The sequence below is a fragment of the Phlebotomus papatasi genome, chromosome 1 (genome assembly GCF_024763615.1).
Source record: "Phlebotomus papatasi isolate M1 chromosome 1, Ppap_2.1, whole genome shotgun sequence".
Lineage (NCBI taxonomy): Eukaryota > Metazoa > Arthropoda > Insecta > Diptera > Psychodidae > Phlebotomus > Phlebotomus papatasi.
The window spans coordinates 96,403,281-96,426,515 of NC_077222.1; the positions used below are offsets into that span (position 1 = coordinate 96,403,281).

General features: G+C 32.4%; 1 protein-coding gene across 1 annotated transcript; it reads left to right on the forward strand.

The window, feature by feature from the left end:
- The first annotated feature begins 281 nt into the window (after positions 1-281).
- LOC129809910 (myogenic-determination protein) lies at positions 282-22,633 on the forward strand. Its single transcript, XM_055860056.1, has 5 exons — positions 282-873; positions 949-1,033; positions 1,095-1,210; positions 18,251-18,329; positions 18,460-22,633. Exons 1-5 carry the CDS (start codon positions 526-528, stop codon positions 18,600-18,602), a joined length of 771 nt encoding a protein of 256 aa, XP_055716031.1. The 5' UTR covers positions 282-525; the 3' UTR covers positions 18,603-22,633.
- The last annotated feature ends 602 nt before the right edge of the window (positions 22,634-23,235 follow it).

Genomic DNA, 23,235 nt, shown 5'->3' on the forward strand with positions numbered 1-23,235 from the left:
GCTATTAAAATCGAATAAAACAGATCTTAGAATAATATTAAGTAAAGTGTAAAGAAAACCATATTATGAAAAAAGCAATAAAGAATTAGTTCTTCGTAGACGTTATTGCTTTTCGAAATCAATAAACAGAGATAATGATAAAATTGAAATAAGCAAATCGTCTGTCTCCTCCTTCGGGATTTCCACGACTTTAATGTAAAATGGGTGGAGCTGGGAAAAGATTTTCCCACTCTACACAGGCAAATGAAACATCTGCAGCACGAGAAATCCCAATAAGAGACAGAATTACTACAAAAAATAGTGTCACATGTGCTTCTGAAGACTGATCATCGAGGCATCAGTTAGTGTGTCTCAAGTCTCGGGAATTGTAACGTGCATCAGGAACTGATTCTGTTGAACTCAAAAGCCGCAATTTGTGCACAATTTGAACTAATTTTACGGATGTTCTAGACAACAAAGAATGGATTTATTGAGTGGATTTTGAGTGTGTGATAGGATTTAAAGAAAGTGAACTAGTTGGAAACAATGACAAAGTTTAGTGAGAAATTGTGCTGTAAGATCTCCCCAGATCCTTACAAGAGTAACTATGAGGTCAGTCATAAGGCTTCACCGTCTGTTGGAGACTTCTATCCACACTATGGATCATCGATGCAGAGCCAGAACGAAGGGAATATCCAGGTTCGGACATTCAATTCAGATCCTGATGACAACAGTTTGAGTTCAGAGGAACAGCACGTTCTAGCCCCTGTAGGCTGCTCAGCTGGACAGTCCCGACCTTGTCTGGCATGGGCATGCAAGGCCTGCAAAAAGAAGAGTGTCACTGTGGACAGGAGAAAAGCAGCTACCCTGCGGGAACGCCGACGTCTGAGAAAAGTAATACCTTCCCATGGACTTTTCCTTGAAAGATTTTTCTTAAAGAATGTTATTTCATTTCCACCCTTTTAAAAGGTAAATGAGGCATTTGAGTTGCTGAAGCGACGAACAAGTACAAATCCCAACCAAAGACTCCCAAAAGTCGAAATACTGAGAAATGGTAATCCTCATGGATCAATCTACATTTCCTCAAGACTTTCTCTAATTATTCGTCCTTTTAGCTATCGAGTATATTGAATCCTTGGAGGATCTACTACAAGAAACACCACCCATTAGACAAAGTCCCGACAATATCGACGAAGTGTCCAATCAAACCACTCGATCTCAGGATTACATGGTGAGTGCCAATAAATGTCTGCATGGCTCTGTAACATTTTCATCAACTTTCTGCTCCAATAAATGTGATTTGTCAAGTGTCTCTCCCTATAAGAAAGACAACGCCAATTAAAGACTGAATTTTTCTTAATTAGTCTTTGACTTTGCAACGTGCATTGCAGAATTAATTGGAAGCTTGAGATTGGGAATCAAAATGAAATCGTGTTTTCAATTTTGGTAATATTTATTCAATTTTATTGAATCTTTAGTTTAGAAGCTAATCAATTACGAATAGTTGTTGCTTTCATCATATTACAGATATTATTCATACAGTGCGATGTTTTCCATCTACATCTTTCAAAGTAAATTTTTAATTGGAATATCAAAAAAACTACAAAGCTTCAAGTCTACCTTTAGTGAAACACCATTAAAGCTTATTACTCTTATTCTTTTTTAGTTAAACAAAGCTCAAATATTTGAAAAGAAAAAAAAATGATATTTTTTCATCCAAGAACTATCCGTCAAATTAAAAAAATAAGATTTATAAAAAAAATAAAAATAATTTTAAATAAATTTAGTGAATATTAGCCCTGACCACAAACTTTTTTGGAATAATTCTCAACGTTATGCGCATTATGTTTACGGCTACGGGCGTCTTAACACCCGTAAATTCGTTCCCACCACGCTTAGAAACAATATACCTATCCTTGATAATCTGCTTTTTTTATGTCTTCTGAAAAATATGATTTAGATTATTTTTGAATAAAGTTTTCTACACACTAGAAGCATTTTTTAAATGCTTTTTTTTAAAGAAATTTTTTAAATAAAATGAAAAAACAACGAAAAGTACTCTCGAATGCAGAGCATTGTACTTCTACGTGGTTTTCCTTTTCTCTTTGGTCATCTGAAACAGTGAGAAAATCTAAAAATTCCAAAATAGACATGATTCCGAATTATCCTATCTTGCCATTTTTTTTTTTAATTTTTAAGTTATGGCAAGCATAGATCTCTGGCAGGTCGACCCGAGGGATTTGTAATGCAAATATTTCCTAATCAGGACTCTTTGTGGCGACTAATTGCTTTCAAAACAGTCGATTCCTTTCCAGTTCTTCTGACATAGTAAAAAGCTTCCAGTAGATTGGGCAGTATTTTTGCAAATACGGTCAGTGAAAATAAAATTTTGTCAGTTAAATAAAATGGAAATCATAAATTATAAATGCTTAAAAATTCTGAGATATTTTCGGAAAGTTATGAACAATCTTGACATTGGCGATATAATTTAAAAGGGTATATCGTAACTTTTTAGTATTTAGTAACTTTTTAGGTAACTGGTTAGTATACTGACCAAAGTGGATTTTTTACTGATATGTATACTAATTTACTTAGGGATGGGCGGGGGAGAGTTTCAGCAGCTGATTTATTTTCAGGAATCATTTGATAAACGAATATTTATCACATTCATACTAACAATGATTCCTTAGTTTCTCTTGAGTATTGACTATCTAAAAATACACAGGATAATTCCTAAATATTTTTCGTTCTAAAAATCTTTACTTTCGAAAATATTGCATGGAGAAATGCACCCCATCCTCTCCTATTTAAACTGTTTATTTTGGAGGGAAATAATTCAATGTGAAAATTTTGGCAAGGAAACTTTAGGATAAAAGCTACAAGGTACGAAAAAGTATCTACCAGGAACGTCAGGAACAAATTCACTGGTACCGAGTTTCTTTCCTCAAAAGATAATTTTCTTTTAGAATAAACCTTGTGCAAGATATCCAAATTTGTCTAAAACACTTTCAAAAGTTTAATTATCTGTATTTTATTAATACATGTATGGTAATATTTATTGAATTTTAATACAAGGTTTTTTAAAATTTATTTAAAAACAAGAGTGTTTTAAATATTTTTTATTATACCGAAAGGGCTAAAATCGTAAAAATAATATTTACGAATTCTTAAAACTAAACCTACCAAGGAAGGTCAAATTGACCAGTTTAAAAACTTTTAGGAATTAACACATATTTAAATCAGGGGCATAACATTTCCTATGTTTTTCATATGTTTCTAGCGTGCCGAAAAACCTTTGAATTTATTAGCTGTTTTCTGTCATTGTAAAATGAATTAACAAAATTACAAATGCAAAACAAAAGCCAAAAGGTAACCAAAAACCTCCAAATTGGCAACCTACGTAGTTTTGGAGATATCTCGTGAAATGTGTACGAAAACAGGAAAGAAAATTACACTAAACCGGTCACATTTTTCAGAGCTTGTGCCACCCCCGCCACCTCCTAATTTAAACGGTATGCAATGTCGCTATCAAACTTTATAAATTTCTTAAAATTCATGTAATATGTTTTTCAGTTTTAAAATTTAATTTCTTCCTCTTCAATATTTTGCCATTCAGGATTTGGATTTTCGGATTTTTCGCCCTGTTGGAATTTTAACTTTAAAGGCTTTGGCTGTCACCGGTTTTTATTATTCCTTTTGCGAAAACATTTTTTCGGTCATTGATTTTAAATTTGGAAATTTAAGGCTCTTGGCAACGTATTCCTTAGCTGGGACAACTTCCGCATTGAAAGGAAGATCTGTAAATTTCAAACTTCTGATTAATTTGGTGAAGAATTAATGAATCAGTGATTGTCTTTTGAATTCATAATTTTTTCTTAAATAAATATCGCTATTGGGTAATGAATTATATATACGCATAATCATAAAAGATCAAAACCGTAATTTAATATCTCTTATTAACAAAGTAAAACACTCGTTATTATACAAATTAATATTTACGATCGTATTATGATAACATTAGTGAATAAACTAAACCAATGTCCTTAGTGTCTGAGCAAACCCAGTAGTAGCTGATAATATTGCTACAAGTTGGATATACCTTCTGATCAGCAAGACACTCGTCGAGAAAACTCCTCTATTAAAAAGATTAGCATTTTAAAATGTATAAAATATAAAAAAAATATGTAAGGCAGATGAACCATAAAAATTGGAGGATTTTGTGGCGTTTTAAAATGTTTGTATTTAGATATCTCATACAGACGAATGTATTATTTTCAAAAAGAAAAAACAAAGAAATTTTATGAGATTTCAAAATTTAGATCTTTTTTCTATTTTTATTTTGAACGACAGTTATAATGTCGACGATTTTCGATATGATAACATTTTCAGAAATTCTGTAGATCATATTATTAAAATGTAGAATGTTACCCTAAACTGCCTTTGAAATATTTGTCCAATTAATTTTTCGTGGTATTTATCAAAGCAATTGACATTCAAGAAATGTTACCTCGACCACACTGAGATCCTGTCACAATCTATAGATAATTTCGGGAGTGTCTGTGCTGATCCTCTTGACACAACAATTAATAGCCCCATCATTTATTATCATTTTGCTAATATACTCCGACACTCCGCCACTCAACTATGCTCCCATATTACTTGAGGTGATGAGAATTATTTAAGAAATGGCATCGTAGCAAAAATTAATGCTCTGTCATCCGTGAATTGTGCGCAGATCGCAAGAGGAAATATTTCAGAGTGAAATCAATTTGATGATTTGATACACCACCGCCCACCCACATTAACAACCATCCCTCAGCTTATTTATTGCTGTTTTGACCAGGCGGATGGGGAAACGCGAAGTGTATGATTCCCAAAGTATCAATTCTAATATTAGTTTCAAAAGACACTTTTCCTCCTTCATCCGCGTTGCTTTCATCAATTTTCAGTTGCCTTTTCTTCTTGTTCTTTGAATCACTGCGGGTGTCTTCAGCACATCTCAATGGTGCAGAGAACACCGGTTGTATGTTCAGTCGACACTTCATGACAGCTTGACATATTGTGAATGCCATGAGAAGAGTCCCAGACCAGCTAATTCTCCACCTTCTTATTCCTTTTCCACAATTGAACACAACAACTTTATTTCCGCGAGATGGCAAATCAACTCCTTCTGTTTCTTACCTCGTATTCCTTGGTCTAATTTTGTTTAATAGGATTTAACATAATCTGCTACAAACTTAACGATGATTACATGCACTTTAGCAAAAATGATAATAGTAGGACTGATTTTATGGCATGGAGCACAAAGAATCAAATAATAAGATTGTGAAACAGATAATACAAAAATAAAAAAAAAATTAGAATTGTATCAGCGAAAAAATATCCAGGGGAGACGGGGCAGATTGGGCAGGAAATGAAATTTTTAGTTGCCTAATTTGTGAAAAACTTGTTTGAATAAGACTGAATTACTCCAATAAATAGGGACGAAGTTATATACTCTGAATTAATGGTAATTTGTTCAATATTCTTTCTAAAAAAAGCCATAACACCTCACTGTTCAATTCTACCCCTGATTAGGTCTGCCCCAATGTCCCCTATTTTCATTAGGAGTTGTTAAACACAATGGTTTTATTTGGAATGAAGGGAGTTTATGGGTAATATTCTATACGTAACTATTTTCAAATAGTCATATTCAAGAGAAACTAGCTAGACTTACTTAGTTGAATTTAGTTCATAATATTTTAAAAATGAGTTTAAAAAACCACACCTGCTAGATAATGCCCCACATTCCCCTACTAAAACGTTATTAAGATTCTTACTGTGTAAAATCTTATCTTTTCACCTTCTACTATCGGTTGCAAAAATTTAATGCGAAAATATTGACAATTTTGATTGCAAAACGCCTATGAATCGATTCTTAAAATCGTACTGAAGTGATAAGGGTATCGAGTGGAGTAGTGGGCTTAAGTCACAATCCTATTGGAGCAAGTTCCAAGACGGTAATCCCAAGACAAACTCTTCAATACTCCCCTATTTTTGCCAGCCCACGAAGGTTCCAAATTCGTTACCCAGAATAGCAGTAGTCTCACTACAACACCTCTATGCTTCCCAGAATTGCAGTAGTCTCACACCGGTAAAGGATAAGGCATTAAGGTCCTTCAGTTAAACGGGCACTACCCAGAGGCCCATAATGACTTCCCGATAGGGCATCCGACAGGATAGCGGCCAGAGATATTTTTAAGCTCACTCCCAAAACCTTGTCGTTAACCGCAAAGACTTCATACCCCTTTAAAAAGCACAGGATCCGACAAATCATGTAGGGGAGACCGGGGTAAAATTAGCCAGCAAATGAAACTTTTTCATTAGTAGCATTAGGATATTGGCTGTATAAACCCGTATAGTTCAGTTCAGAGCTCTAAAATCCTTGACCTTTTCTAGAGAGAATAATGAAAAAAGTATGACACTGGCTACAAGTACCCCGGCCTGGGATAGCAATTTTGGGATACTAATAGCCACCAGCTTTCCTAAAGAAATTTTAAATTGGAGATACCAAATATTATTTCGCTTGATACACTGAAGCCTACTGATGCTAAATATGTCACTTAAACCTAAATGAAAAGGCTTTATTATTAAGGCTTAATCAATGTATTAGTGAAAAATCATTGGTACACAAAAAAAAAACCTAAAAAGTTAAAACAACTCTATGACAGAGTTGAAATAACTCTACGAATTGTTACTCTTTTTCGATGTTAAATTTCATTTCGACTGAAGTATATGCTTAAGTGTTTTCGAAGAATATAGGGTAAAGTGGGACAAGTTGGACAGTGGTACAAGTTGGACAATGGTACAATTTGGACAGGGCTTTTTGTCTTGATAAATTTAGTACTTCATTTTTATTTTTATATTTTTAATGCTTTAGTTTTATAATTTGATTCCTTGTGCTTCAAAACAAATTTTGTACTGTATTTATCAAGAAAAAAGCCATGTCCAACTTGTACCGGCGAATTGTCCAACTTGTAACACCAATTCCAAATTATACACTTTACCCTACTTCAGTTAAGAAGATTTTCGTGTAACAAAGTTCATATCGAACATCACTTAGAAATATGCCTTAACAGTGTTTCACGAAGACATGTTCGTGCATCATATGTGATATTTCACTCGAAATATAGGGAACTTGAGGTCAAGAAAATATCAATAAAGAAAATTATAAAAAAAAAACATAAAATTGCAAAACATATTCATTTTGGGATTTGAAAGAGTAATTTTAACTCTAAAAAATTCCAATTAGGTTTCATTCCAATTAGGTTTAATTCTATTATTTTTCTGAATGTGGGTTTAGCCTGCCACGAAAGAGTGCCTACAACTGCCCCGAGGGCTGTTTCAATGTTTCTCATCTTATATAAAAAAGGAAATAATTATTATCGAAGTAAAGAATATCTTACAATTAACTTTATTAAACCAGAAACAAAGTAAAACTATGACATCTTGACTACAAACTCAAAAAATCAAATGCTGGGTCCAAAACTGTAACATTAAAATTAAAATTTTATACCCATTTTATAAAAATGTTTCTAAATTGTAGGATGACAGGATCAGATTCATAAATATTTCAGGGAATATAGAGATGTATTCCCACTTTCATTAAAAAATACTTTGCTTAATGTACATTTTAAGGGAAACGAGAAAAATCGATTGTCTATTTCTACCCCTGGCTAATTCTACCCTGGTCTCGCCTACTCTGGAATTGTTTAGAGGTCTTTGGTTAAAGGGCTACCACCAAGAAGTACCATAATAACCTTTAAGAGAGTCACAGTCACATTCAATGCTCTTAGTATTTGCTTTAAAGCAAATTTCAGCGGTAGCCCTGGAATTGGGATATGGAAAATCCCAATTTCAACGCTGCCTCACATTCAAAGGTGCCCCACTTCCCTCTATCCACCAAAACTAATAGCCTGTCTTATACGGGCTTCACACCTAAGGCTTAGCTATCTGGCTTAACTCCTCTAATTCCTCATTAAGCATGATTTTCTAGGAAACTGTTGTTTAGGATTGAATATTAAGGGCAAATGATTCATTAGATTTTGAAAAATCAATAAAATTCCTAGTTATTAGGATTTTTGAGACCTTCAGGAACTGGGCTAAACCTCCAGTCTGAAGCCGCCATTAGATACAAAAGTATTAAAAAGTTATTTTTAAATATAATCCAACCGTTTCCCAATCGTGACTATTTCTTGCTTATAGATTATTGAGGAATTTTTACTTTGATCTTTATTGAGAATATAATTGCCCCTATTTTTTGGAGTTTAGAAAGGAGAAAATATTCAATTAGGAAAGAAATATTAAATATAGTCAAGTTCATACTTCTAACATCCTAATATAAAGTTAATTCGATTATATATTATGGTGTTAATTTTTCTTTGACATTTTTTTTACAATTTCTTTTCTGCGAGGGAAATAAAGATGATTGAACGACATCTTCATTATTCTCAAATAAAAAAATCCTTTCATCTTACTGAAAGACTTATTAATAAGAGGACTGAAAAATGAGAAAATGTCTATCAACATCCAAAGTTTAATGTGTTTGATGAAAAATTTATCCATTCAAATCACGAAGGAGTGAAAATGTATTTATTGCTGAGCAATCAAGCGAGTATATGCGAAAAAAAAGTTATTAACTCCATCAAAGGACCATATACTTCCACCCATTTGTAATTAATTAAATTTTATGATGCACCAAAGTGCCTTGACTGTTGCTTATATTTTTCTTTTTTGTTTCTTGTCGGAACATTTATGAAAATGTACCGCGACTCATAAAATTATTAATTATTTAATTAAATTCGACAGGCACTTAAGATGCATTTGCTTTATTTTAAGTGCCTTTTCTTGTACACAAAATCGCTGTTTTTTGCTTGGATACATGTCACAACTCCTGTGGATTTTCTCCACAAGGAACTCACACATGCTGCAGTTTAGAGTTCTTTTTACATATTTTTTGGTATTTGAAGAGGGACAAAAAAGACATGATGTGCACTTTGAGATTACTATGCAATTAGACTTATGTTATTTCTCGTGAATTTTATACTTTATTGTTGAGGAAAAAAATTGACTTTCCATCTGCGAAACATCTGTGAAACTTTGCTAAAGAATGGGACATTGAAGAGAGAAATTAAAATAAGAAAACAAGTCGAATTAATTAGGTGTATCAGTTTATATGAAAATTTTCAAAATAACCCAGGATAAGATAAAAATATCCCAACTTTCTTTTACACTCTCTTGTCAGCAAATATGAGAAAAAGTGTCACTACAAATGGCAATTAATTTCCAAATCTGTTCCGATTTAGAGGAAGAAATAGTTGTCTGTGAGATCGTCCAATAAAACGGATCATATAGCTCATGTATACCAAATTCCAAAATCATGTTTGAGCCAACGGATTTCCTCACGAGCCATATCGTAGGAAAATTTGTAATGACAACCCATATAAATCACGATCTGTTTTGACTTGTCGTTTCCTTCCACATCTTCCCAAATTTCCATCCAAATGACTTTTGTATGGGACTTTATAAACTGAATTTAAATATCGAGTGAAATGTGACTCCCAAAAATGACACACGTGATTTTCCGGGGGACATCAATGGCATAAATAATTGCCCTTCTTTCGAACTTCTTCACTGCATCTCTTACCCTGTCTTCGAGACCACAAAAATATCATGAAATATAGTCAAATAATAAAAAAGGATTTCAATCTTAGAACATTTTTATGCCACTCCTCTAAATCGCCTTAATCCCCTCCTTATGTCCCCTATGAACAAATTTTGCAATGAACATTTTATTTCTTTGACTTTAGTATAACACGCTTGAGCATAAACATGACAAAATTTTACGATCATTCGCCAGTGAGGATGAAAATTGTCAACATTCTCTATACCATTAAAATGCTTGAGTGAATTTTCCTGAGCGTGAAAAAATTCTCTACACGAAATTAAAAGGAAAATTTCTTAGGAATCTTGTGTGATCCGCACATTCCAGTCAGGAAATATCAATAATCTAGAAATATTTATAGCCACTTCTGTTGAGAGAGTTAAAAAGTTACATTAATAAAATTTTAATTTTCTTTATACTTCGGAAAAGTGGACGTAGAGAAAATCGGAATAAAAAAATACATTTGCTATTTACAAATCTTGATATATAAACAATTAATAAAGATCTTTTATATAACTATAATTCTTGTACGACTGATTGTATGAAAACATTTTCCTATCGGTAAGATCAGTTTTAATCAGTAATAAATACAGCTTAAAAAAATGTAGTTAAGGTAAAGTGCCCTCGCTCGACTGGGTCCTCGTCTCGACCGGCAGAGTTGTTTATTCAATTTATTTATATTTGCTGTAATACTTAGCGTATGATCTAACATTAATAGAACAATTATTACATAAATAATATGATTCAGAGCCAATTTCATAGAAATTGACCATCAAACATTCAAAAATTATTCCACCGGTCGAGTCGAGGAAACCGGTCGAGTGAGGGCATTTTACCTTAAATAAAATAATTATTACAGACTCGTTCTAAAAATGCAAGCATTAATGAGTAACATTGTCACTTAATATTTTGCTTACACAATAAAGTGTGAAAATTAAATAGGGAGTGTATGGGACAGTTTCAGTTAGCTGATTTTTTTTAGGATTCATGTATCAATTGTATGTAATATTCAAGATAATTAAAGTCTGATTGTTTCTCTTGGACATAGGCTGTTTGAATGTTTGAAAACTCATATAGAACATTATTATTAAACCTGATATGACTCCAGAGCCTCTTCCTCACTCTGGTGCCCTCCGAATCCAGGACCAGCGGTTGAAACAATATATTGTCATTGTGTTGAAAACCGACGTTAGGGAAATTTACTAGGGAACATATTGTCCACTGCCTTGCATAGGTCGTTTCCGGTGCAATCCGTCCAAGGCTTTATGTTGTGTTTTTTTTGCAAGAATAATACTGTGAAACAGGGTAAAAAGCCTGAGGTTACAAGCCTCCTTATCACAGGAGACACAGGTTTTGAGGTGGTTCAAGGTTTAGTATTCACTAAAGACTTCTCGTAGACGCAAAGATGCCGATATGTACTTGTAACTATTTCCAAAAAAAACTATAACCAGTTTTAGAACCAACTACAGCCATTCCCTAATATCAGCCACCTGGGACTGGGACACACCCGATTGGTACCCCAACGACTAGGGTTGGACTATTTTGGCTATCCGGGATTTTGACCCATTAGAGATTTTGGCTTTCAGGTTTTTGACCGGAACCCATATTACAATTATACCAAAATTTTACATTTTCAAAAAACTTGCTTGCCTATAACTAGGTACATCGCCCTACATCGAAATTAACCAAATAAATTTAAATAATCAACTGCAATTAACGAATTAAAACGTTACTGTACTAAATTTTAAAGTAAAATCAGATTTTTGATCGAGCTTCGTTCAGTAAAAAAAAGTATTGATACAATTTTCACAGATAAAAGTTATTTTCATTTTTATTAGATAAAAGTTTTAATCAAAAATATAATTTAAAGCAAAACATGCAAAAATTGATTAGCAGTTTAAACAGATATGGGAAAGCATCTCAGCTTTGCGGAATGCTCGAACTCACGAAGTAGAGACTTCTTTGTTAATTATCTTTTCAGGTTTTTGGGTTCATACCGCTTTGCTACTGATTAAATTATTTCATAAATGCTATAAATCATAAGTTCACTCCAAGATTGAAAAATAGTTAGGAAGTGCGCATTTTAAATGTATTTACATTAATAACAAACGACAAACGACCTTACAAAGAAATTAAAAACAAATGTTCCAGAAAGATAAATCATTAACGGGCACTTTACCGGATCTTTTCCGATTAAAACCTATCGTCAGTTAAATCAGCATTTGTCGTAACTTCCTTTTGACAACTTTTCATGAGATGAAATTTTCAGTTCCGTTTTATTTTTCTTAAAAATGAGCCCCGAATGTGATACTTTTGGGTCTAAATATTAAAAGTGGCACTAATAAACTGTAAGTTAACTCGAGAAAATCTTTATAAAATGATTTAAAAGCTGAAATATTGAGATATATGTTCGATGAAACACAATAAGATTTTATCGCAACTTCCATCGTTTATAAAGCCGTAACTTCCAATGTATGGAGATCTTGGAAGTTACAACAATTTTCAAAAATGCATTATATTATCAATTTGATTTATTCTAGTGATAATAAGCGCCTTTATTTGATTAAATTAATCAATTAAACTCTTATACCTGTCCGTATAAGCTTTTATTTCATAAATTTTATTGAATAAATTTCGTGTCGCTGTTTTGTTTTAAATTTAAGACAGATGGGCAGGGATTTTTCCTTACTTTTTTTTCTCGCAAATATTGAATTAAATGATTTAATGTTACATTATTCGCACTGCTTTTCGATATTTGGAAGAGTTTGTTAACGTTTTAATAAGAAATATTACATTTTTGCTGCAAATTACAAGCCACGCAAACGAGCAAAAGAAGTTACGACAAATGCTGTTTAGAGAAAATTTCGTATGGAAATTTGTCGTAACTTCCCCTAAAATGGAAGTTACGACAAATTATGATTTAAGCTTTTGGTCTAATAAAAAATAAATTATTTTCGGGTACTTTACCGATTCGTTTAATGATTGAGACCGTTGTAGGCTGGTGGAAAATTTCAAGATCTTTCCAAAAAATCCAAATATGATCAAATGGTGTTGAACGTTTTGCATGTCTAAACCATTCTTTTGCATTATTTTTCTACTTTAATAAGTTCAATTTAAGTTCAATTCAATTTTGAGTAGGACTAACGTATATGCAAAACGTTTAAGAATGAAGGGAATATGAATTTTGATTTTGTGAAATTTTCCTGATCGAAAAGGCGTTTCGGATCGAGGCCAATTTTTAAAATTTAGCACTGATCAAGTTTGATTTTTTTTCATAAATTTATTTTCATGAAACAGAGTTTCTTTAATGCTTTGATTTAAAAAAAAATGTTTGATAAATCAGATCCATGAATTTCTCACGAAAACTCAACGAAAATCCTAATGAACTTTTACTCTGCGGTAGTTCCATGCACATGTGCTCCATTCAATTCAGATGATCTGAAATCCCTCTTGGAAATGACATGAGAAAAATTGTACAAGCAATTTGCTCCTCTGGAGCCACACAAGAAGAAAATTTAATGTCAAGCAATTGCAATAAGCTTATGATTTAGACATCATGAGGAAAATTCTTGTCTGGGTAATGCGAAACGCTCCATAAAATTTAGCTGGAGGCATTAATTGCAATACGAAGGAAGACCTTTGTCTTTCTCCATCGTGACAACCCATTCACAAGGCACTTTCCCCTCGAAGTCTCCCATGAATTTCCTATATACAACATTTTCCGATGGGTCTTTCTACAAAAATATCTCTGATATGGGCCACTTAAGTCAAGATTTAGGATGACATTTAAGTTTTGAGATGCGCGTGAATCACCTTTTTTCTCTTCTGCTTCTAAAATTCAAAATTGTCACGAGCAGAAAAACCACTGATTTTCCTTTGGCTTGCAAGTGATGAAAATGAAGGGGAAAAGGTAGCGGGAATGGTGGATAAAAATAATTATATACCATCCTCTAGGGTACGTACTTTCCAAGACGGTTGAACGGGGGGAGAAGATAAAAAAGAAGAAATGTGAAATGTGCGGATGATACATGAAAAACAAATTAGAAGAATGTCACTGTTACCAATTTTCCCCGAGCACGCGGGGTTTCCTTTAGCGCACAGAATTAGAACAAATTTATTGTCTTCTGGAAAGATATCGTAAATTTAGTGCTCTTAACTACTCTTCAGTGGTCTCACTCTCAACTTCTTTTACACACTTTTCGAAATAATAGACAAACTACTCCATCGTAAAGTGTATCGTCTTAAGTCACTCTTTTTGAAAATTTATTTGATGCTAGAAATATGTAGAGTCAAAAATTTAATAATAATTAATCTGCAAATTTCTTTGAAAATTTACTCAGTTAATTAGTTAGTTTGCGGCATCCGTGAAAGCGTGCATTGATCAAAGGTATGCCAAATTAGATTGAAAATGTGTTGCTTCTTAGTTTTCATCGAAACGATAATGTTCACTCTACAAATCCTCTTCTTTCCCCTTTTGTTGCCGGCTCAGAATTTGTGAGTTTGTTGGAAAAGACAGTGTAACTAAACAACAAATTTATAATTAGTGTACGTAACATGCATTTGCTAAATGAGATTTTATATGCAATATAGAAGATCTCTTTTGATAGTAAACCCCTCAAAAGAGAGCAAGAGAGTCACCAAGAGTTTTCCTTTTAATTAAATTAGAAAACTAACCATTATGGAGTATCACTGCTTCCCCATTTTACCAGCCAGTAAATAGCAAAGGAACATTTAAGATTTTCATTCTTGGCGACTGGCCAGAATTCAATCAAAAGGACAAATCACTTTATGGTTATGGGAGCATGAGAAACGCAAACATACAACAACCCTCCCATTGAACAACTCGTCATTTTTTATCCATACGCTGCACCAAGAAGTTAATATCCATAAATCAACACACTTTTGATAGGAGGAGGAGAATTTTCTTAATCCAGGAAAGGATTATACAACTTATGAAAGAACACACATTTTATTTCAAAAGAGATTCCAGAAGATCATGATACTTCTTTTTAAACAGTTCCAGACACACCGGCTGCAAACATTTTTAGTGTAATGCCATAAATATAGGGGAAAGGCTCATAATTTTGTCCAGTTTCTTATTTTGGACACTTTGATGGTAAAATTGGACACTAAAAATAAATTGATTAAAATGATGGGATTTTATTCCAATATTTGATGAATAATGAATTCTATCTAAATATTTGTTCTTTTTGGAAGATTTTAAGACTAAATACGTTAAATTTTGAATATAATTTGAGTTAAAATTGCTTTGTTGAAAATTCAGTGTGAGCAATTGCTTACGAGAATTATTAAGAAAATTGTCCAAAATAAGAATCAAATTCACCTCTACATATCAATTCATTTTAAAACGTATTAAAACTAATTTTAGTAAAAATAAGATGATAAGTAGCTTGCCAAGTTTCTCAACAACCCTTCTGAAAAGAGAGTAACAAAAAAGGTCAATTAGTATTAAAAATATCGCCCTTCAAACTTGGAACATCGATTCTTATAAGCAGACTGGACCAAATTATGAGCCTTTACCCTATAGTTAAGAAATATACCAAGAAATATTTCTTAAACTGTTTAAAAAGAGCACGATCTTAAGATATTTCCAATCTGTAAATTACTTCAATTACAACTTTTTATGCATTATATCAAAGAAAAAAATCTGTAGAAATCGAAATTCTAATTTTTTGTAATTAGAAGTTTTTTATGATATCAAAATAAATTGTGATTCATGATATTTTTTGAATTTAGCAAAACTTTTTTACTGTAATCTGTAGAACTAAAAATTAAAAACAGATGACAACGTCATTAAAAAATGAAGTGAGCTAACGCAGTGAGAAAGGTTTGGCAAAATGTTAATTTTTATTTTTTTTAAAATTATTTTTGAAAGAAAAAGAAGCCATTTCATCAGATTCAACTTAGAAAGTACTGAAAAATTGTAAAAAAAAATGAAAATAATCGGTGTGGTCACATTCGGATTTTGATTTTCCAAAATTATCTCAGCTAAAACGTAAATTGCTCTCTACTTGCACAAAATGTCGTTTATGTTCGAAAAATTCAAACTGAACTTCGAAATTTTCTTTCAAGTTTTCGCACAAAGCTATGAAAATTATTGAAATACCACAATAAGAACGTGTCAATGTATAGTTACTCAGTAGGACAGAAAGACTTTCTGTGTTACTTAATTTTTTTTCTTATATCACAATGAAGACTGCGAAATATTTTGAACTTCAACATTCGGGAATCATTGAAATTCGAACAGGAGATACCTTAGCCACCGCTCGGACGAAACGTGAATTAAAAATATTTTCTCTTTTGCTTTCGAAACTGATCGTAGAATCATTCCTCTCGTTCAGTAATAACCTTCCCGATTTGAGAGCTCTCTCCGGTTGAGGTTTTTCCTTTACCGATTCGAAGGTATATCAGAGAGAACTTACCTAAAAACCCGTTAGAAGTTCGAACGTTTAAACCGACGAGTTACACAAAAATGAGAAAGTTCCTAAAAAGGATATCTCTTTGAGTGAAAGTGCAATTAAGACGTTCTGCTATCCTGAATTTCCACAAAACTACACAAAAATTCACTTTTTGCAGCAAACTTTGCACACTGTTGTTGACATTGTTGGCGATTGAAGTGTCAAGAATATCGAAATTCGAAATGGCAGAACAATCAGCGCTAAAGCGGCGAGTACGTGAACTTGCACTTTAGGCTTCCGGTAGATTTTCGAATGGGTTTGGCTTGGCTTTGGAGTGGCTTTGTCTCTTCGAAAGGTTATTACTGAACGGAGCCATTATCTTCGTTGTGATCACTCGGAATGCATATTTAAACTTGAATTCGAAAATGAGTGACAATAAAATACAAAAACTGTTTTCATATTGCAACGTGTGATGATTATTTTATAAGCATATAAAATCTACTAATATATTTTATATGCTTTTAATAATTTACTTATTATGCTTTTATGATTCGGCCTTATATTGATTGGATCGATTTTCAGAACACACCTAATTCTAAAAATGACCAGGTGCTGTTTTCAGGTTCTCCTGCTATCAGGTTTTCTTTCGGAAAAACGGTATGGCGAGTGAATAGAACCTCGTAGATCCTTGATTAAATGATCAAGTAGCAAGACTGTTTGCCCTTTACGATTTATGCAAATATAACATTGGTAGATCCTTATTCCTCTCGTTCAGTAAATAACCTTTCCGGTTTGAGAGTTCTCTCCGATTGAGGTTTTTCTGTACCGATTTGAAGGAATATCAGAGAGAATAACTTACTTAAAACTCGTTGGAAGTTCGAACGTTTAAGCGGTTTAAACGTTTAAAGTTTAAACCCACAAATTACACAAAAGTGAGCAAGTTCATTAAAAGGACCTTTATTTTAATAAAATTGCAAGCAAACGTTCTGTCAGGGATAAGCTAAAATCTTCATAAGGTAAAGTGGAGTAATTTGGTATCATTTCCAATTTAGAATTTTGAAATTTCATGAAATTTTTAGATGTATAAAAGAAAAAAATACAAAAAAATTGTTCCTTATCTTCCTATTTGTCTTTTCTTTTATTTCGTAATCTTCTTTTACTCTTCGCCCATCGGAAACAGTGGAAAAATCTTAAATGTTCCAAACTGGAAACTGTTCCAAATTACCATATTTTACCGTGCACCTAAACCAATTACCTAAGTCTTATGTTTATTCTATTTATAATCGTTAATTTCATTATGTTAAAACGAAATTTTCCGGTATTTCTGATTTTCAGTCATTTCTGAAATTTAAAGTAAAAAAAAATTGTGGAAAACCCTAAATATTAGCGACTCCTTTTACACGGTCACAGAAAACCTAAATACTGTGTAACTGAAATATTGAGATATATATAAATCAAGTCTTTTAATTCCATATTTAATCCAATTCTTTGCATAGATCCCAGAGAATTCTTTTCAGGACACATTTACCACATGTGCAATGATGCGCTTTTTCTTGAATGAATTCCTATAAATTTAATTTGCCCTTTTTTCGTTCCTTGTGCATGTTTTCCCAGAGGCACAACTTTCTGCAGTTAATGATGTATAACGCCCTGAGAACATTTTCTCTCCATCTCCACGGTGTCTGCAAAAAATTCTTGTATCTAGCATTAGCAACAAACCAGTCCATACAGAAGTCATAGCGATCAATTTTGCAACTTGTACTGAGAATTAGCACTTAATTAAGTTAAGGAGTTCGGTGAATACATGCTATTTTAACATTTTGCCACTCTACGAATTCAGCAATAAATTTGTCACAGGGAATGCCACTCCTTTTTGCTCATCAGGGTTCATTGGAGACATGTTCAAATGTCATGAACTCGCGCGATTGGAATTAACATAACGCAGATATTTGAGATACTTTCAAATCTTCCTTCTTCTTTCACTAATTCAACCGTCATGCCATCGTGTTATTTTGGCATGAATTTGGAAAGATCATTAAAATAGTTTTTGGTGTCTAATGCCGTGAGAAGAGCGTACAATTGAACAATTTTACAAGCAATACTTTGTTATTTTAAACAAGAACATGTCTTTTTTCCAATCTATTTTCAGAACTGTTGTCCTGGCTCATATTTGAAAGAAAGACTGCATCAGTTAGCCAAAGAAACAGACAGATTTACGCCGATTGCCGGTAAGTTATCTTTCTATGCCAAATCAGCAAATGGAGTGTGATATCCTAAAATAAATTGTACAGAATTTTAGAAAGATCTAAGATGTACTCAATATTAGTAAATCTTATTCGTACATTCTTATATTTCCAGGCTACATAACCAATGGAAGTGCAAATGGATCGAGTCTTGAATGTTTAAATTTAATTGTTCAGAGTATAAATGCAGTACAATCATCGCCAAATCATCCATCATCAACCAATTTGCCTAATAAATTCGACACTGTCGTTCAGTGATTTTAGCTGTGATTTCAAAGGGGTATTTTTTGAAAAATTCAAAAATAAATTCTTGTAAAGGGGAGAGCATGGCAAGTATGGGCAAGTACATATGCCTCAAAGTCTCTTTTTAAATTATTAAAAGTTGTTGAAGAAAGTTCAATTGGAAAAAGTCCGTAAAGGTGGAGTAGGTTTATTCTAGTTTAAATATTCACGGTTTTCCCTCATTCTTTTAAATGGAATAGGATATTATTTCAATGTAATTAAACTAAAAGTCATAGCCTGAAATTTAAATCCATTCACTCCAATCAATCTAGAGTTTACACAACTTTTTTGAAGCTTGATAAGAAAAACAATTAAATAATCTTCAAAGTAAGGGAGACTGGGGCAAAATGTGTTACATCTAAAATTTTTTAATTCAGTATTTTCTATAAAATAAAACAAACTGAATATTAAAATTTTTGACACAGACAGCCTTCAAGAATCTTCTTAACCCTTTATGGACGAATGGGACACCGGTGCCGGTGCCCCAAAAACAAAAACAATTCTTTTTGACTATGAAAAGTTATTTTGTCCTCCAAATAGTCCGAAAAATTAGTTTTTATTTTTGGGACACCGGTGTCCCATTCGTCCTTAAAGGGTTAAACATACAAAGCTTTAAAGGATTCAAGAATGAATTGTGGAAAATAAAATATGTTCAAATTTTGGGCCCTATTCAAATTTCACTTAATTAAAATTAAACAAGTCAAAATAATATTTTTCGGGAAGGTTCTCTACAAATTGTATTAATTTGATTTTGTTTTTATTAGAATAAAATGTCATAAATTATTTTAAGTATGATAAATTTTTTTGACAACTAAATCGATTTTTAGAAAATGGTTCGAAAAGCACGCTTTCTATTGGGATAAAAGTAAGTAATTTTAAGAAAGGTTATAGAGCAATAGTGAGAGTTGGGGCTACTTTGAGCTGCGAGGCTACATTGTTATATGATTTTTCGCATATTTTTAAAGGAAGTTTAGCTTTGCCATAATTTAATTTAGATCTACAAATATTTTGCCTATCTAAATTACATTATAACTTAACCAAGTTTCATTTAAAAATACGCGAAAAAAATCGTATAACAATTGTTGTTGGATTCGTTAGGGAATCTGTAAGGACGAAACTCTTACGACAATCGCCTGGATGAGCGCCTTGGCCGCCAGAGGTTTCTCCAGAATCTTCAGCGTTCCTCCTAACAATCTATTCCACATAACAATCTATAACAATCTATTCAAAGAAATGCTCTTAGGAGAAATCGGCGCCGCTCCGAGAGGCACCTATGATGTCAATTCAAATACCAAAGGGTGTTTAATCGTTGAAGAGAAGGTAGTGCTAACACAATCTAGCCACACAGCTCAGGATAGCCCCTCCTCTCCTTAAATTTACTTTACAGATATGCTCATTATAAATCTATCAAGTCTTCTGCGATCGCGTGAAATAATTCAGTATCAGTTATAATTAATTTTGCCCCAATTTCCCCTACTATTATGGAATTACATAATTTATAATTTTTTATAATAAGGTTTCATCTGGAATATAATTTCCACGTTACTAAATTACTGCTAGGTTATCAAAGTCCGGATATCCAAATTGATTTGTCCGGAATTCCAAATTTTATTTCACAAATTAATTTAAATCGTAATTCCTGTCGTTTGTACTCTTAGTAATTATTTTTGAAAAATTAAATAATATGATTTCCCGTGTATTGAAAAATTTTACTGTCTTTAAAGTTCTGAATTAAGTATACTGATTTCATTTAATTTTTATATTGTAAATCATACAATTAATTTCCTAGAATCATTTGAATTTTGGAATCTAAAATCTCTCTAGGATTTGTGAGATATCGTACACGCAGAAAAAACAGTTTTAAAAATTATTAATGATTCATATGAATAAAGTTTTTCATAATAAAAAATACCTCTAAATCTAAAACAGGAAATAAGTTTGTCTTCTATATCTAAATTTATTCTATATAAATTAAAATTCTGGAATTCGAAGGCCATGTTCTGAATTAGAAAACCAGATATGAACTTTTATGTGTTTTTTTTTTGGAAAACAAAGAAACAACCAATCTCTTTGAAATTTTTGATATAAGTTTATACACATTTAAAATGCTTAAATATTTTTTTCCGAAAAATATTACAGAACGGTGGGCTAATGAGTAGTTTAGTACAGCATTTCTTTGAACGACTTCTTAATTTTTGGATGTTCGCCCAAACGCTTGTAAATCTGCTCAGCACTCTATTACTTTCGTGTCTGTGTGTTCGCAAATATTCCGAATTAGTTTCTTAAATTTTTATGGTATATATTCAGAAATAGTTCATTTATCTTTTTAAGCAATAAAAAACAATATGGACCTCTTTTCATTTCGTAATTCAGGACACGGCCTTAAATAGAATAAGGTAAAGTACCCTTACTCGACCGGGTTCCTCTATTCGACCGGTGGGTCAATTTTTGAATATTTGATGGTGAATTTCATCAATTTCTATGAATTTGTCACTGATTCGTATTATTTAAAGAATAATTGACCTATTAATGTTAGATCATACACAAAATATTATAGCAAATATAATTAAATTGAATAAATAAATCTACCGGTCGAATAGAGGAACCGGTCGAATAAAGGGTACTTTACCTTACGTTATTAAATTCGGTTTTCCACTTAAGGATTGTTGAATCTAGCATTTCCATCACAATATTTTCATTAAAGTTAATAAGACAATTTTGTTGATTGATTGGATGAAATTTATTTACAATTTTTTATTTTTTGTTCCACTTCTTTTAATATCAGAATAATGATATTTGATTTATAAAGGCTCAAAAACACGTTTAATGCAATAAATCTTTAAATTTTTAAACTTCTTCTTTTGTCGATCCATAAAAAGAGGTGAATTATATGATTTTTAAAAATTTTAGCTCTACAAACTAAACTATTTTTTAATTTTCCTATGACTAATATGGAACTTTAACTTAGTTCTAGTATGTCTCAATATCCTAAATAACAAGGAATTGTATTATTTTTTTTCATAATCCTATGAATCATTTGTGCCCTTATTAACTACTCTAGAGTTGTTTTTTTCAAAAATCTTGTCTGATAGGAAATTATAGAGAGGTTAAACCATATTGCTAAGCCTTGTATTTGCTTCATCTCTGACTTTCATTTTGTACAACATTGGAAATTTTAGTTCCATTCTCCTTTCTTTTTAAGTGGAATTGAATTGAAGAAAAATCAGTAATCATATAAAGAATCTCATATTTTTTTTATGATTTTTGACGATTTTATAATGATTTTCTAATGTTTTTACATTCATGTCCCATGAAAAAAATCGAAAATATAAAATAATGTAATACAATTATATTTTTTCTGAGTGTAGAATCTAAATAGAAAATAGTGGGGCATAAAAATTATGAAAATTAACTTGAAATCCAAAAGACTTTGAAAAATGTTTCCGAATGATCCTCAGTAAAAGCTACCTAAACCTGTCCCACTCTCCCCTATCTAAGATATAAGAACTGAATTAATTTACATTTCAACACTTGAAAAATTCAGTGTTTACCTGGCTCAAAAATTCGCTGTTGTATGTAACACCCATTCAATCTTGCCCTGTTCTGTTCTACAGAAAATATCCAAGATATTTGTAAATTAAATTATTTAAAAAATATGAAAAAAGTCAACAAAAAAAAAAAGAATTGCCAATCCTGCCTTAATAAAATGCCCCTTGTGTGATTCCTAATGAAGAAATCACAGCTAAACTTCCTACAATAAAAAAAATTGTCATATCCATTTGCAATAGTAGTATATTTAAAAAAAAAAGTGGATTTAGTGATTGTCCTGAAAATTAGGATTATTTAGATAACATTGTTTAAAAATAAATGAATTAAGGATGCAGTAGATTAAGGAGAATGTTTATTTGGCCAAGAGATTAGGGGATACGTTGTATACAAAATATATGGGACAGGAAATGTGACTTAAAGATGCGTGGTTATAAATGAATATACTCTTGTCGAACTAATGTGTTAAAAGTGTTTAATGCTTAATGACTTTGAGCTGTTGAAGAGTGATTCAATCGGCTTCTTCTGAAAAAAAAAAAGATGGTGTTTCTTTAGCGCCAAAGTGCCACTTGAGGGATCTCTAAATACTTAATGTGTTACCAAAGGAAGCTACTCACCCTAGAGTCTTGTTAGGGGATCATTGTGGTGTCAAATTGCTCTTGAAATTTTCAACATCATCTGCTGTTTTCGATACTCACATCGATATCTTTGGAGAGGACTTATCTTCGAGTACGGCTGAACTTGAGGGAGTTTCTTCCATTGCAGTTAAGAATAATTTATTTATTTACATTTTCTGCACCCAATCGTCCAATAAATGTTTTCCCGATCTCTGGGATGGCATCATTAGAGAAACACGACCGACGCACGCCTCAGTGACTGCAGGAAATGTGGGCGTTCATTTGGGAATCGGAAGGAGAGATCCCATACCCATCCCATTCATCTTTTCCTTCCAGAAAACCTCTCTCTCTCTGTCGAGGTGCTGTAGCAAAGTGAATTGGGCCAAAATTGCCAAGGCACAAAACTCCACTAAATGATCCATGAAATGGCTTGACAGTCGGAAAAA

What these genes read in the sequence shown, in the direction of transcription:
- LOC129809910 (XM_055860056.1), top strand. Translation starts at nt 526, where the DNA reads ATGACAAAGTTTAGTGAGAAATTGTGCTGTAAGATCTCCCCAGATCCT. An exon ending in AGTCGAAATACTGAGAAATG is followed by an intron (nt 1,034 to 1,094) that starts GTAATCCTCATG and finishes TCGTCCTTTTAG; the next exon opens with CTATCGAGTATATTGAATCC. An exon ending in CAGATTTACGCCGATTGCCG is followed by an intron (nt 18,330 to 18,459) that starts GTAAGTTATCTT and finishes TTATATTTCCAG; the next exon opens with GCTACATAACCAATGGAAGT.